The following is a 15,076-nucleotide window of genomic DNA, read 5'->3' as shown; positions in this document are numbered from 1 at the left end:
AAATGTGACTACTATCACTCTGTCTTTGCTGGCATTTATATAAGTATGTCAAAATAAAATCTTGCAACTTTACTCAAATAAATTAGACTATTAATTGTCCAGGGAAAAGGGAAAATATTTTCCATAGACACAAATATGTCCATAATCCCCTTGCTTTTAGGAGGTCTGAGTTATCAGGTATCTATCTTGCTGATCTGAATGTCCTGTATATTATTATTTTTCTTTTGCCAAATCACCTTAAAATAATTTTTTTGAGTGACACTATTCAATTCAAGACAGCAGTACTCAGTGTGTTGAGATTTGCATGCTCCCTTTTCTGAAACTTTGCTTAATCAGCTCCCCTCAGAACTCTACATCTCTGTGTCATGTCCACAAATAATGCTGAATAACTCACAAAAAATCCTGCATTGACTTGGTGGGGCCCTGGGAAAAAGCCTTGTTTTCATTTCCACACATTTTTCTTTTATTCCCCACTCCCTTGTGCTAATAGCTTATCTTACAAACCAAAACTCCTTAGGCTGTGACTGACATAGCTGTCACAGATGGGGAGGGCTGCTTTGCTCTCGTTCATGGGTAACACAAACACCAACCCATTCCCAACACCCAGCTGGAGAAAACTTGTTCTTGCATAAGAGAAGTCTGGATGTGAAAGTCCTGCAAATTAGACTGTATTAGCCTCCCACACACATCTGGAGATGGCATCACCTGTGAACAGAGTACTTGACTGTCAATCACTACAATAGTTTCATTGTGGAGCAACCTATTCCTTAGGTTTCAGCTAATAATAGAGAACCATACCAGTTTTCAGAGCAATACTGCAGCAAGGTAAATGAAACAGCAAACATACTGTTATTCTTGCCTTATTTTTGTCAGGATCACAAGGTTACATAGGAAAAAAAATGCATGTTGTATATAAAATGCCTTCTGTCTTGTTATTACAAGCAGGAAAAAAAGAATGGATGCATTATTAGGAAGCTGAAAACATCAGTAGCAGATCAGGCTGAAAAAAAATTCATTTTTCTATGATAATTATAAGTAACTTAAATAACACTTTGAAAAGTAGCTAATTAGATTATTTCTTCAGTATTTAAAAAATTATAATCAATTAATAGTTAGCCAAGGAACAACTTCACTCTAAAAACCCATTCATTATTACCATTTCACGTATGAGTTGATTTCAAGGAGGTACTTGATAGTAACCAGAAATGAAAATAGATTGTGAATTCCCATGTGAGCCACTCAGCCTTACTCCCTCTCAGAAGCATTTCAAAAGAAAATATGAACCTGCAGCTCTCAAGCTTTCAGATTTGTGCTGCTCCTTCATGAGAAACAGATTCCTTCAGTTCTTCCTTCCAGCCCTCTGTCTCTGGCTGGTGAGCTGGCCAGCAATGACGAAAGCAGGCAGACTGCTCAGCTGAGGAAATTTCTAAACTCCTTTTGAACTTTTATTTGTTATTTCACATTCTTATTTAATGCCTATTTATTTCCACTACAGAGACAGCTTACAAAAAGAGTCTGAAAAAGAAAAACCAAACCAAAACAAAAATACTCCCAAAAAAAAGAAACCAACTTGTTTACTGCATAGATGTGTTGCCAGGAAATCTCATTGTTGTAGCGGTGAGTAAAAATCCTGCACCCTGACTTATGTCTTACTCACCCCTAAATCACGTATGAGCCATGCAGCCTTTCCTGATTAATGAAAGTGGTCAAATGTTTTAGAACACTTGCTAGGAAGTCATCTTTCTGTGCGTGGCCCTGCTCATTACTAAGCTGATGGTTTTACTCATGCCCTGTAATTCAAATCCTGATGCACAACAGGAAGTTTTCACTGCCAAATCCTTTGGAGCTTAACACAACATCAACAAGATACAAAGCCAGGTGTTAAAACTGTCACAGAGAGATAATTTGAAATAGAAAACACAAGAGAGAGCTCAACAACTATTTTTGTTCCAATTTGTTTTCAAATTTGCTGTAATTGGACAGTTTCACCTGAACAAAATATTTTGATAAACTGTTGAGAGGTATATTGGAAGGATGAAATGCTTTCTGCTGAATTAAGATCAGAAGGGCAGAGCAGGAAAGGAGGGTTTACAAGGAAAAAATATACCTAAAAAGATAAGTCAGACCAAATGTCATGCTGAAAGTAGGTTAGGACAATACTAATATTATACTTGGTCAAATTCTCTCATGTTTTATGCAGAGTTAGTACATTTAGTGGCTGGCACCTTCTCAGTTTATATATACAGATATATTATGATCCAGCTCTAACCACTTCAAAATTATGCTTCTCTTTGATTTGCTTATTTTCCAAGTTCTTTCAGCTTGGTTTACACAGAACATACACAAGAGCCATCAGAAATCTGCACATCTTACATGAGGGAATTATCCCTTCACATTTACCAGACAAAACACTCTGCATTCTTTTTCTGAATTTTAAAGAAGTTACGCTATCTTTCAGCCAACATGCTCTTGCCAGTAAAAACAAAAAGAAGGTTTGTGACCTTTAAAACATCATGGGCAAATGAGGATTCACACAAAATAGTCCACTACTAGGTTTGAGAATAGATATATGCTTCCTCCTCTTCCAGCTTAATCACCAAACACCCTCACTTGTCAAAAGGCTATTGTTAAGGCATGGGCTTCCTCCAAGACCACATCCTGTGAATCAGGTCAGAGTGAAACACAGAGCTGATTTAAATGAACTGCTCTTTGCGTGCCCTGTATGTAAGTGCAAGAAAAACTGTGTGACTCAAAAAATAGTCCAGTATACTAGACAAAAAGGGACAGTGGACCTAGACCAGAATGAACACAGTCAAAAAAATTAGCAGTTCTCATTTGTAATTCATGCCGTTAGTATTTACTAAATTCAAGTTTCTGCTACAAAGAAGCTAGGCAGTGCACTCAAAGGCAGAAATTAGGACCCAAAAAAGCCATTTTTCTTCAAAACAGGTCTGCTTCACAAATACTTAGATTTTCTACATTATATTTAATGAGTCAGCAGCCTATCATCATCATTACACACAGTGCCTTTAATGAGTGTTATACTGTTTCACAAAGGGCACAAAATATTCTGCATCTTTAACAAATTGTGCTAGTCTATGCTGGTTGGATATATCAAAATCAAGAGAATATGTCTAGTGGAGTAAAATTCCACCTCCAGCTCAGAGCTGGGTCCACACTTATTGACATTAAAATGATGACAAAGCCAAAACTGTCCTTATGAGGCAAGCAGGAAAAAATAACTCATTATTTGAATGTTCCATTCTTAACTGATCCGTTAGAAAAGACAAAGGATAGGCTTGTGGTTATGATGTGGAGATTGGGACTTGAGATATATATGACTTGAAGTTCCTAGTCCTGCCACAAAGTCCCAGCTTGAGTGTGAGAAAATCATCCATTTTCCCTTTAATCTCTCCCTTCCCTCTGCACTATGGGCATTATGTTTTTCCCCTTTCTCCCACAGTCCATGTAATAGAGCCATACGTTCTACAGGGCTGGACTGACTTTTGCACACATGCACACTACCTGTCATAATAGGACATCAATCTAGTAAAAACTTCTAGGATCAAGGTATGGTTGAAATAAACAGAAAAATCCACAGAAAGAACATTATTTTTATTTGAGAGAATAAATGTTTTTCAGTGCAATCCAACTCCCTAATCTTAGTGGCATGCCTCACTCTCATGGGTACTTTGGGATACTTCTTCTAGGAATCCCCTATAAAATGCAGCTGGAAGAAATATTCACTACAGTGCTCCTGAAGGGATTTTTAATTAAGGAATTTTAAGCTCATAAGGCCTCTATGTTCTTTGCTGTAGAGTAAAGAACTGAGTCCCCAATAGTCACTCTACTGTCTCACAGGCTCTTGAGGCATGAGGACACTCCAATACTGATATGCCAGGAAAATGAGTGTTTCCAAGCAAGCCACTAGCTTTCTCGGATCCACCCTAGCAGTGCTTTTGGGAAGCTTAACAGGAACTGCAATATTTCAGTGCAATGCCCCTGGAAACACAAACACCCATACTGCACAATGGCACTTTTTCTAAGGAAGTAAATCTGTCTCCAAAGAGAGTCCTTGCATATCTGTATCACCCTGGGCCGCGGCGCTGTCAGCTCAGGTTCTCAGGGAAGCATGGATTCATTACCATGCACCTGAAGTCAACTGAACCAAGGAATCACAGAAGAGAATGAGAAAACCATCAAGGTTGTCACCAATTTCTTTGCACAACAAAGAATCACTGCTATTAATACTATGACTGGCAAGTGTATACATTTGTTTTCCAGTGATGGAGATACTGTATTTTCCACAGGCAAAAATTCCTCTGTTTAACTATTATTATGGCTGGGAAGTTTTACTAACGCCTAACTAGAACCTCCTGGGGTATAACAGAAGCCCATAATTTTTATCTGAAGATGGAGACCACTTAGCTCCATTTGTGGTTATGAAGAACAGGGGACTGCAAGAGTGCTGCACCAAGCAAATGTTGCTGGGTTGCTTTAATTCTGATGCTGTACTCACAGTGCATCATCCTGCAGACACACTCCCATTTTTGAGGAAAGAATTTTTTTGTTGAACAGTTGTTTGGTCAGAAAATCCCCAAGCAGCTCTCCCAGGCACAAATGCAATACAAAAGGGTAGGTCTGATTGTTTTCTGATGATGTGTAATACCAGCTCACAATGCACCAATTGATATGAAGTTGAATTCTATGTTCTTATTTTGTAAGAGAAGTAACATGAAAGCAGCAGAAATTCATGCAGAGTTCTTAAGCTCAGGTTGATTAATACCCTCCTATCCATGATCCCAATTAAAAATTACAGACGAGAAACATCATTCAATACAATTTGTTCATAAATACAAAAGATTTGAGTTGATATTGTGTTACTTTACATTTATCTCAACTCTATGAAAATTTGCTTGATACAGATGATTAGACAATAAACATGTAACAGTGAAATTTAGTCCAAGCTCATACAGATTGAAGCTCTTAAATCAGTTATAATACAGCGAAGACAGATGGTACTGGATACATAAAGAACATTAAAGACACTGTTATCTGTTTGATAAAGAAATAATTCAGAGCACTAGACAAGAAGCTGAAATTGCTGACAATCTGAACTCCTGCCAACTGTCCTGGCTTCACTGGGGCTGTGTGAATTTTAAACACACATAGTCCCAGGTGTCCACAGTGCTGACTGAAATTTCTGGCAGCTAGCTCAATGCTTTTGAAACACTGCTGGCTTCCCATCACTAGTGGTCACTATGGGGAGAAGATAGGCAGTTTCTGGCTGCTTCTGCTGCTCTTTCTGTTGCCTTGGCTGTAGTGCTGTAAATGAAACACTCGGCACAATGAGCAGCCTCTTTTCTTGCCAACCCACAAGGCAGATAGCTCCAGGGCACTAGTGCTGAGAAAAGGAAGGGTATGACAAAATGGGGAAAGAAACTCATTTATTTATGTTCCCTAGATTCAGTGTGTCAAGAAACTCTGCAGAGCTTGGCCCTCAGAGACCAGACAAAAATGTATCCAAGAAATTGAAAAGTCAAAGAGATGTGTGATTGCAACAAACGCCTTGCTTTGGAGAGATTTGGGGAATGGTGGAAAAGGGTCACACGAAACCTAAGTAAGTGGTGTGGAAGGGTTAGCTCGGGAAAGACAGAGATATGGAAGTCATTTATGGCACACATCTGGTATTCCAATGTGCACAGCACTCCCGTTGATGTGAACAGGAGCTCCACCCATGTATGGAAAACAAAAATGTTTGTCTTGAGATCTGTCTTTATAAAAAGTTCTCCAAGTCTGGTGTCTTGTGACAGGCAGGATTTACCACATCACTGACAAACTACTTAAAATTGATGAGGGAAAAATGAGAGGTTTCCATGCGCATCTTAACAACCCAGTGCAAAAGGGCTGGCTGAATGACACTGGAAGGCCTCAGAGTAAAACTGAGATGCAATGGTAAGATGCCAAATTAAATGGACCTTAAGAGTCACTTCAACAGTTCCAGCACATGCTTTTGCCTAACCAGATCAAAGTATTTAGCTTGGTTTTGTGACACTGACATTCATTTTAGATTACTTTAACAACTTTCACTTGCTACAACTAAGTGTTTTGGACCCCATTCTCTGTTGGACATGGTCCCCAGGTAGCACTGCTCTGTCCTGCTGATTTACTGGGGACTACTTCCATAGCTTAATCGTTCAGATTTCTGTTCTCTAGAGAAGTCAGTTGTGTCTTTTTACTTAGGTGGATACATAGTATTCTTTGTCATTTCTTCCAGAAGGCCTTGCAGAAGATCAATTTCCAGAGCTTCCCTAAGATCTTTCTGTATAAAAATTGAATTGTTTAATGAACTTAGTGGGGCTGGACCCCTGTGAAAGAGATCACAAACAACTGTCTATTCATCCTCTGGATACCAGTATCTCCATACTACTAGGATCTTGCTACAAGCTCTGACAACTGAGGTATCTAGCAAAGTTTTAGGTTTACATATGTGTACTGGATCAGCTGGGGAGGCTGACTAGCACTTTCTGATAATGAACAGTGATATGAAAAATGCTGCAGGCAAGACAGGAAGACTTGATTAGGGGATACAGAGAAAAATAAGTCATATTCAGTAGCCTGTAAAGATGTCTGCCAACAGGAAGGAAGAAGCAGATAAAGCAGACAGCAGCAGACAGATAGCATGAACAAAGAGAAACTGAAAACAAAAAAACCCAAAAGAAATAAGATAATACAACAAGGAATTAATTAACTCAAAAAGAAGGCTAAAATCTTATCATCCAAGTCATACAACCAAAACACTACAATTAATATATCAGATTAATCTCAGAGAAAATTCCCTTTAGAATCATAAATGATAGTGCAGGGCTCTTGAAAGAAGGAAGTCTAATGATGGGAGGAAAACTTTGGGAACATAAAGCAGAGCACTGCAAGGATCAGCCCGAGGAAGCCAAACCAGAAGACCAGTGTGCCTAGCCGGCATTGCCGACTCCCAGCAGCTGCACAGCTTTGTGCTGGAGAGGACTCCTGGCAACACACTTGTGACAACTCCATCAAATGTGTGCGAGTAGCTGAAATCAGTCACGCATTCAGGTGACCTGGAGTAAAAGACTGTTGCATTTTGCCACAGGTCAATATTACAGACTCACTGAAGGGAGACTCTGAAGGGAGACTGAAGTCCCCTACTAAAGCAGATTCACCTAGAACAGGTGGCACAGGATTGCACTTATACAGGTTTTGAACGTCTCCAGAGGAGAAGACTTCACAACTTCTCTGGATAGCCTGTTCCAGTGCTCTGTCGTTCCCAAAGTAAAGAATTTTTTTTTGAAATTCAATGGAAATTCCTGTGCTTCAGTTTGTGCCCTTTGATCCTTGCCCTGTTTCTAGGATCAACTGAACAGCCTGGCCCCAGCCTCTCAACACCCACCCTTAAAATAATATAGTGCAGAGATAGGATTCAGTGACCAAATAAGTTGGTTTTGCAAATAAATTCTTTCTTCATTCCTATAGTTTTAAGTCATTGCTTAATTTATCTTTCTACAATATCAATGAATATTTTTTCACTTTGTTATTGTTTAGTGGCTCAAAAGCAAAAAGCAACCTACCATGATCTGATGAATAATTTTGCAAGCAGTATAAAAGTGGTGGTAAAGAAATACAAATAATACTATCCTCACAGTTAGAAAAATATTAGAAAATAAAGTGGTGTTTTCAGACATGGTTTTGCATAAAAACACTCTATGGTCCAGCTGAACAGCAAAACTCTATCTGCTTCAAAGACAGCCAGCATTTCACCTCATGAATCCAGCAGCTGGATTCTGTTCCTGTGTACATATATAGGAATAAACTTTTGCCTATATGATACTCAGGGAAAAAGAATGTGCTCTGAATACTTGTGTTCAAATATTTTGCATGACTATTCACAGCATAAAGTGTTCATGCAGTCAGCCTAAACATTAGTGGGTTTAGCAAGAAAGCAGATGGACCTGTTGTATGAGACTTAGGTACAAAGCACAAATTATGAAAATCTTGAACAAAAGTGCATCTGAATAAACTACACACAGAATAATTTAAATCATTAGCAACTCATTATTTGCTTTTGTAAGCTTAACTAAGTTCTATACAATCAAGAAAAAAGGTAAACATGATCACCTCAAACTTTTTCTACCACAGTTTTTATGACATTGTCACTTTTATTGAACCTCAAACTTCATCATGTCCACAAACAAGAAAACAACCAAGACTACATGTGCAAGTGCAACAAAACCATGTGAGATGAGAGAAACAGCAAGGGAAAAGAGATCTGATGTTTGAAGCTGTACTCCCAATCAGCCTTGGCCTTGTGAGAATGGCAACACAAGTGACAAAATTCTCAAACAGTCAGGTTTGGTGAGAGTGAAGTTCATAGAGGAAACAGCTGTGTAGCAATGACCTACTGTATTGACATGCATAACCCAAATTTTTTTTAGAATTCTTAGCACTTAATAGATAGCAACAGGATATGTCACAGTGACTACACGTGTCAATCGAAGTGCCTTGCAGACGGGATGGGAAAACTTGTGACCCGCAGTGCAGCAAATGCAGAACACCAGAGCAAGCAACACAAAAGGCACTGCTTTCAGCAGACAAGAGCCAAAGTTAACCAGATGATTAATTCATATGTTCCATTGTCTTTTGCAGATAGAGATCCGTATTTTTTCCCTCAAAAATCAGTGCTGCCTTATATGTAATGATATATATAACATAAGCATAGAAGAAATATGTTAGTCAGATTTTACTCTCAGTTGGAAACTCAGACTAGGTATTCGCTACCATTTTGATTGAAAAACCTTTTATCTTGAAATGAAATGAAAAACATTTTTATAGTTACACAGCCCCAATGTACAGCGTTGCATACAACAGTCACACAGAAATATCACATGGATTAATGTGTTTGCTAAAAAAAGGTCTATTGAAATCAGCACTTACAAATGGTCAAGCTTTGGGACAACACAACCTGTAGTGCAGACTTGCATCTGCTCAGCAAACCTGAAGACACATTAACTCTAACAGCTCCACCAGATCTCTGCTTAGAACTATTGTTTAAATAACCTACACATACTTCTGAGGCTACCCATGTGGCATGGATTTCCATCACTGATGAAGGAAACAGCAATAATACTTTTAGGCTGATCCTTTGAAGCTTACTGGTAAGAAAAGTATTAAAATAATGTAATATTCATAAATACCCATCCACCTTACAGTTCAAACCCCTTTGGCAGAAACATTTCATGAAACTTGCTTAAAAGGTGACTAAAAGAGCATCTTTCAAATAATGTGCCAGGAAGAAAATTAAGTAAAGGGCTGCCACTGAGCTTTACTGGGAATGTCAGACTTATAAGGGGGTAACACAGAAAGGCTTCAGAAATTAGTAACTTTTTGAATGTTCAGCACTTTTATAAATCCAGGTGGCTGGGGGAAGTTTTCAGACCATCATGTGCACAGCCTGGTCTTACTTTTTATGGATCATCTTTTAAAACTGCTCAGCAGCCTCCATTGAGAGCATACATAGAGAAGGATGTCATGGCTGGTAGGTTGATTTTGGGAAGTTGGTTTGCTTTTTTGATCTTTAGAAAAACAGTCTCTGAGATGACAGGTATTGTCAAACCAATGAAATGGCGAATTGCCATCACAGTTTGTGTCCATCCAGGCTGTTATTTTACTCACTAGAAGTCCAGCAGAGTTCAGGACCAGATGCCTTGGAAGGCTGTGACTCCCAGTTGGTCTCACACTAATTACTAATAGCTCCCAAATGGTTTAAATACTGAAGGCAAGATGCTTTATATCTTTCTCCACACTTTTATAAGTAAACAAGAAACACTTCTCAGCAGCCAACATAAACTTTTACTTTTTTCATGGGAAATAGTATTTGCTAATCTAATTTACTTTCCATGGACTATCCATTAAGGAACACCATTAAAAAAACAAGCAAAGTATATTTTTTATAAAAAATAAGTAAACAAGCAGGAATTGCACTCTGATGAAAAATTATTATCTTCAAACTTATATTATCTTCATACTCACATTCTAGAAACAGGCTGTACATCACTTCTGCTTATCAAGAGATGAACAGTTTGCCCCTTTATTTACATTTCTGTAAAGGATGTCTGATATCACCAATGCATCATCTCTGGGAGACAGGGAGATGTGACACAGAAAACTCCAGGGAAAAGTTAAGTGGCATGACCAAAATCTCATGTGTAAATATGTGGCAAGGTTTAAAAAGGAAACCAAATGTTCAGAATCCCTACCCTATGCTTTAACCACAAAACCAACTTTCTTCACTAAAATAGAATTAACCCAGTAACTAAAAACAAAGAAAAAACAAGTACATATCTTGCCACTGTAACAACTCTAATGACATTTAAGTGTTCTCAAACTAACTAAGATACAATTAAAATATATGTTTAATTCCAGGGTGGTAATCAGTTCCACAAACCAAGTACTAGAACAGCAAGAGGAAGTAGCCTCACAGCTTGCTGAAGCTGTGTAAACCACACATGCAGGCGTAATGTACTGACTGAAAGACCTACAGAAATATATGCTGCTGACAAGAAGAGACTCAGTACTCATGTACGAAGCATGAAAAATATTTTCAACTACAACAGAAAGCCTAGTTGAAAAACAAGCAGAAGTGTTTCTAAAAGTTAATTAGGACTCAAAAATAATCCTCTTACAAAAGAAAAAAACCCTAAGCAGTCTAAAAAATATTGTGGCATCCTGCTTCAGATAATCAATTTTTTTTTAAATCACAATGAATTGGGGCTAGATAGGGGCTAGGAAGAAGCTATTTTGCAGAAGAGAAAAGCACAAGTAATGTTCACTGAGAAGCTGTTTTTCTGGTTCAGCAGTTCTGCAGCAAGAATAGCCAGATCATTTGAAAATTGAAAAGAAAATTAATTGCATGTTTTTATTTTAAAAGAGCCTCCCTGTGGGAATAGGTGTGGGCGTGAGATCTCTTTTTTAATTTCATAATATAACATAAAGTTGCCAAGATTTTTTTTAAATACTCTGTTTACTGTGTGCCAGAATGATTTTTCTCTCCTTGTGATTCTACTGATCCTTATCAAAATTCATCTGTGAAGTGAGTAACACTAACATTTAAAAACAGAATATTTATTCAGACAGCAGCACCGAGCAAAACAAATTTTCAAGGCTGCTATGGGAGTTCAGTGATGACAGCAAAAGTCTATTTACTCATTTACCCCCAAGTTCTGCATGCAGAAAGTTTGTATCAAAGCTTTTTTAAAGCAATTTTTTTTTATATAATTGAATTCCACAGGTAAAGTTTACAACTAACCTTGCTATCTTCAATCTCCTGGGTTTTTCCTTGAAGCGTTTTCCTCTCTCCAAAATCACAGGTTGACTTTAACGTAAGCTGACAAGAAAGCATCGAGTTCTCTGCCCCAGTAAGCTCCAAGGACTTTGGTGAGTACTTCTGTGATCCGGTGGGGCCAAGGTTGGGTATCGGGAGGGCAGTGTGGACAGGCTTTGACCCCACGGCTGGCTGCCTCAGCTTGGAGGCAACCCCAAGCACAGGCATGGCTTCTATCAAAGTATCTTCTGTCTGCCAAAGAAAATGCTCCTGACCTCAGTCTGGTAGTCTCCAGCTTCAGCAATTTCAGAGCAAATGCTTTAAACAAAAGTAGCAGTCATCTTTTCAAAAAGTCTTAAAACAATAATATTACGAGTTTCACAAGGAAGCAAAATTTTTCCTTCATCTCTCCCCTTCTCCCTCGCAGCCACTCACACGCACTGCTCAGTGAGTCAGTGGCTCTGTAAGACTAAACGCTCCTTTGGGGCGTGAACTTTTCTTGAAGGTAACTGCCACAGAGCTGCCTGTCTGGGATTAAAGAACTCATAAATTTGCTTTCTCTTCTTCCTACAGCATGCCAGGTCTGTACATTAAGTGAATGAAGGATGGGAGAAAAGGAGAGAGAGAAGAGAGGAAACCTCCCCGTACTCCAACTGTCAAAACAGCTCAGAGACCACAACACTGGAAGCAGAGACCTCTTCCTGACTACATAAATAACCAGCCCACATCTTAAAAAAAAACAAACCTCTTTTTTTTTTTCTTTTTTTTTTTTCTGTTTAAGGGAAAAAAAAGGACCTGAGTAGTGGCCAAAGCAAACAGCTGTTGGACGAGTTTTCATCCCGGAAATAATCTCAGCAATGAAGCTGTTTGTCTGATTCCTGGCTATTTTTCACTGCTGACAACCATGAGCTACGGTGTTTCATTCTCCGTTCCTCCCGTGAAATCAGGTTAAAATTGTGCAAGAGCGTGGCTAGAAACAGACACTGAATCACACTGTGGGTAAGGTCTGTCTGTGCTATGAAAAATCCATACAAAAACAGAGCAGGATATAGGAGAATTGCAAGCATTGTTAGAAGATTTAGTCAATACAGCTTTCAGAGCTCTTTTTATTTTTCTTTCTTGCTGGTGGTGTTAACGTCATCTATTCAGTGTTAACACTTCCCTTTCTAAAAACACTGAAAGCTCCATGAAGTCCATGTCCAACGCATCATTTCTGCTTGTTGCTCACAGAAATATTCTTTCTGGCAACCTCAAATCCTTGCACATAGAAATACAAGTCAGGCAGGCAGAGCAGGCTCCAAAATGAGTCATGATGGACAGTCCAAATTGTTGAGCAGCATAAACACTTACTTAAAAGAACAACTGTAAATTCCTTTGAGATTCTGTAGCAGGGGAAACCCTTTTAAACTGACATGAGGAAAAAACCTGTGCAGAAACATCACACCATTCAACTCCTGTGGGATTTTATCACCCAGCATTATAAACATAGGGTTTTTTGGTATGTCTTCCAAAATAAAACATAAGATGACTTGACTTATTCTGCCCCAATATACTACATGGTATTAACTACACCTTCCTTGAACAGTATGTACTATTACCACCACAGATAAAAGCACAAGAGAAAATAAGAGCCCTCTGGACTTTTGTGTTCTCAAAACAAGGATTGAAAAGAAAGTAAATGAGAAGCAGACTGAAAAGATCTTAAATGATGCTTTAAAATTATTTTGCAGAATAAACGTATGATGCCTGCAGTATTGTCCTCTATCATTCATTTACAAAGTTCACACTGACACAGTAAATACATTCAGCTCTCTGTATTGACTTACAAACTACTCCATTCTTGCTTGTTGTTTGTAGGAGTGAATTTGACCTGTTGTAGTAATCTACTGAGTTTTGAAGTAAGAATACAGAGAATCAGCAAACACATTTCAGCATCCTCTGCTTATCTTCCATTTGGTTTTGCCACCATTCACAACAGATGCAATGGGTTTTGTGCAAGAATGCACAGAGGTAGCTGCTCTGCATTTTAGACAAGTTCAGCCCACAAGATACACCAATTTGCTCCAATGATTGAAATATTCTGGTTCAGTGTGACATTTCAGATCTTCTGCAGAGCAAAGGGGAAGAAAGCTCCTTGCACAGTCTGCATTTGTTTTCCAGCATTATAAAGCACTGAGGCTGTGTAAGGAATTTAGATTTCTTAGGCACAACTGTTAACAGTTAACGCTTCAGAAAATGCACATATGCAAAGACTGAAGTGGACCACAGGAAAAGAGGGATTTATCTCTTGAAAGGTTTGAGAAGATGAAAAATCCTCATGAGAACTGTTACCCAATGATCAAGACAAAGAATAAACTACAGCCATGAGATAGATACTTTCTTAAAAAGACCTTTGCCAAAAAAATGTAATTGAATCTTATTACTTCCCGGGGTTATAATTTTACAAAGTAATGCACTTTGGTAATCTTGCTGATCTTCTTTTGAATATGAATGATGAGGTCATGATACCCACAGTCTCTTTTGCAACCCATTTTCCCAGCACAGAAACCCTGAAAGTAATAAGTAAGCAAACTTACTAGGAGTCATCTGTAATACATAACCAACAGGATTTGGAAACAATGATGTGAGACTGGTGTTACTGCTACTCTTTTGAAATAACTTTTAATTATATGTTGACTTTAAAGCTAGTACCAGGTCAGGGCCATCAACTTCAGAACTCCAAGTACCTAGCATTTGTACAATGATAAGTAACAGAAGTGCTTCTGGTCTATTGAAAATGCAAAGAACAGTATGCAAGATTCTTTGCAGGAATCATGAAAAATAATGGAGAAAGCCAGTTTTACTCTGTAAGTGTAAAATGCAGCTACAAGCCTAGTCTTCCTTTTCTTGTTTTCTCTAATTCTAAGCAAAAGATAAATAAACAAACATCTGCCACTCTTTGAAATCACTTAACTACAATTTTTGCTTGAAAGCCCTCATTGTGAATGTGTGTTTTATGAAGGCTATCTTGGGGGAAAGAATATTTAACAACTAAGCTTCAGTACTGTTTTCCACACAAACAGGAAAGTACAGGATAAAGCATCTGTGGACAACATACACAAACTGTCACCAGATGCAGGTGCTGGTGGGATGACCCTGCAGGCAGAAGGCATCCAAAGATTCTGTAAGGGAAGGAATTGTGGGGAAAAGGCAAAGTTGGAAGCTGCAAAGAAGGGCACATTTGTCAGACATCAAGCTGACCATGTGAGTTTGGTTGTATTTTCCTCAGTATCTCTGTAGTGGAAAGCTAAGGACTGTCAAGCAGGGCAAACAGGGAGAACTTAAAGTCAAAATGAGGATGATTTGGATATGTGTGAATAATGTCCAAACAGAACAAAGGCATATCTGTGAGAAATAGGGGTGAAGAAAGCTATAACCTGGAGTTACATGAAATCAAACACAACACTCTGGCATGAAGGACAAAAGTATTCCAGTCAGGATAGAGAAAGCAGTGAGTAAAAAGATATGACTGGCAGAAATAAGGGACACACATATTCACTCAGATACATTAAACTGACATACCTAGAAAGGGACTGCAAAGAAACAGGTCAGGCTAAGCATTGTTCAGAGAGCAACTGTAGGTTTATAATTTATCCTCTTAGACTTTAGAGTAGACATCCTCCAGCCAGACAGGTAGGGGACATCATTTGGATTCAGGATTCAAGAGGGTGAACACGGATCATG

The 15,076-nt window shown here is 38.5% G+C and overlaps 1 protein-coding gene across 12 annotated transcripts in view; it reads right to left on the bottom strand.

Annotated features, from left to right (window-relative positions):
* The window catches only part of NAV3 (neuron navigator 3), a 509,706-nt gene that overhangs the window by 240,561 nt on the left and 254,069 nt on the right, over positions 1-15,076 (bottom strand). For 5 of the 12 annotated variants that reach the window (XM_038153420.1, XM_038153427.1, XM_038153428.1 and 2 more), the window contains exon 1: positions 11,339-11,985. The exons of 5 other annotated variants lie outside the window; for them this stretch is intronic. In XM_038153420.1, coding sequence (XP_038009348.1) covers positions 11,339-11,581 — 243 coding nt within the window. In that variant the 5' untranslated portion in view covers positions 11,582-11,985. Of the gene's footprint in view, positions 1-11,338; positions 11,988-15,076 lie in introns of those variants that run through there. 2 more of the 12 variants (XM_038153418.1, XM_038153416.1) reach the window with 2 other exon arrangements.

The sequence above is a fragment of the Motacilla alba genome, chromosome 1A, assembly GCF_015832195.1.
Source record: "Motacilla alba alba isolate MOTALB_02 chromosome 1A, Motacilla_alba_V1.0_pri, whole genome shotgun sequence".
Classification (NCBI taxonomy): domain Eukaryota; kingdom Metazoa; phylum Chordata; class Aves; order Passeriformes; family Motacillidae; genus Motacilla; species Motacilla alba.
The sequence above is the reverse complement of the archived record's forward strand: the minus strand, read 5'-3'. Positions and strand labels throughout refer to the sequence as shown.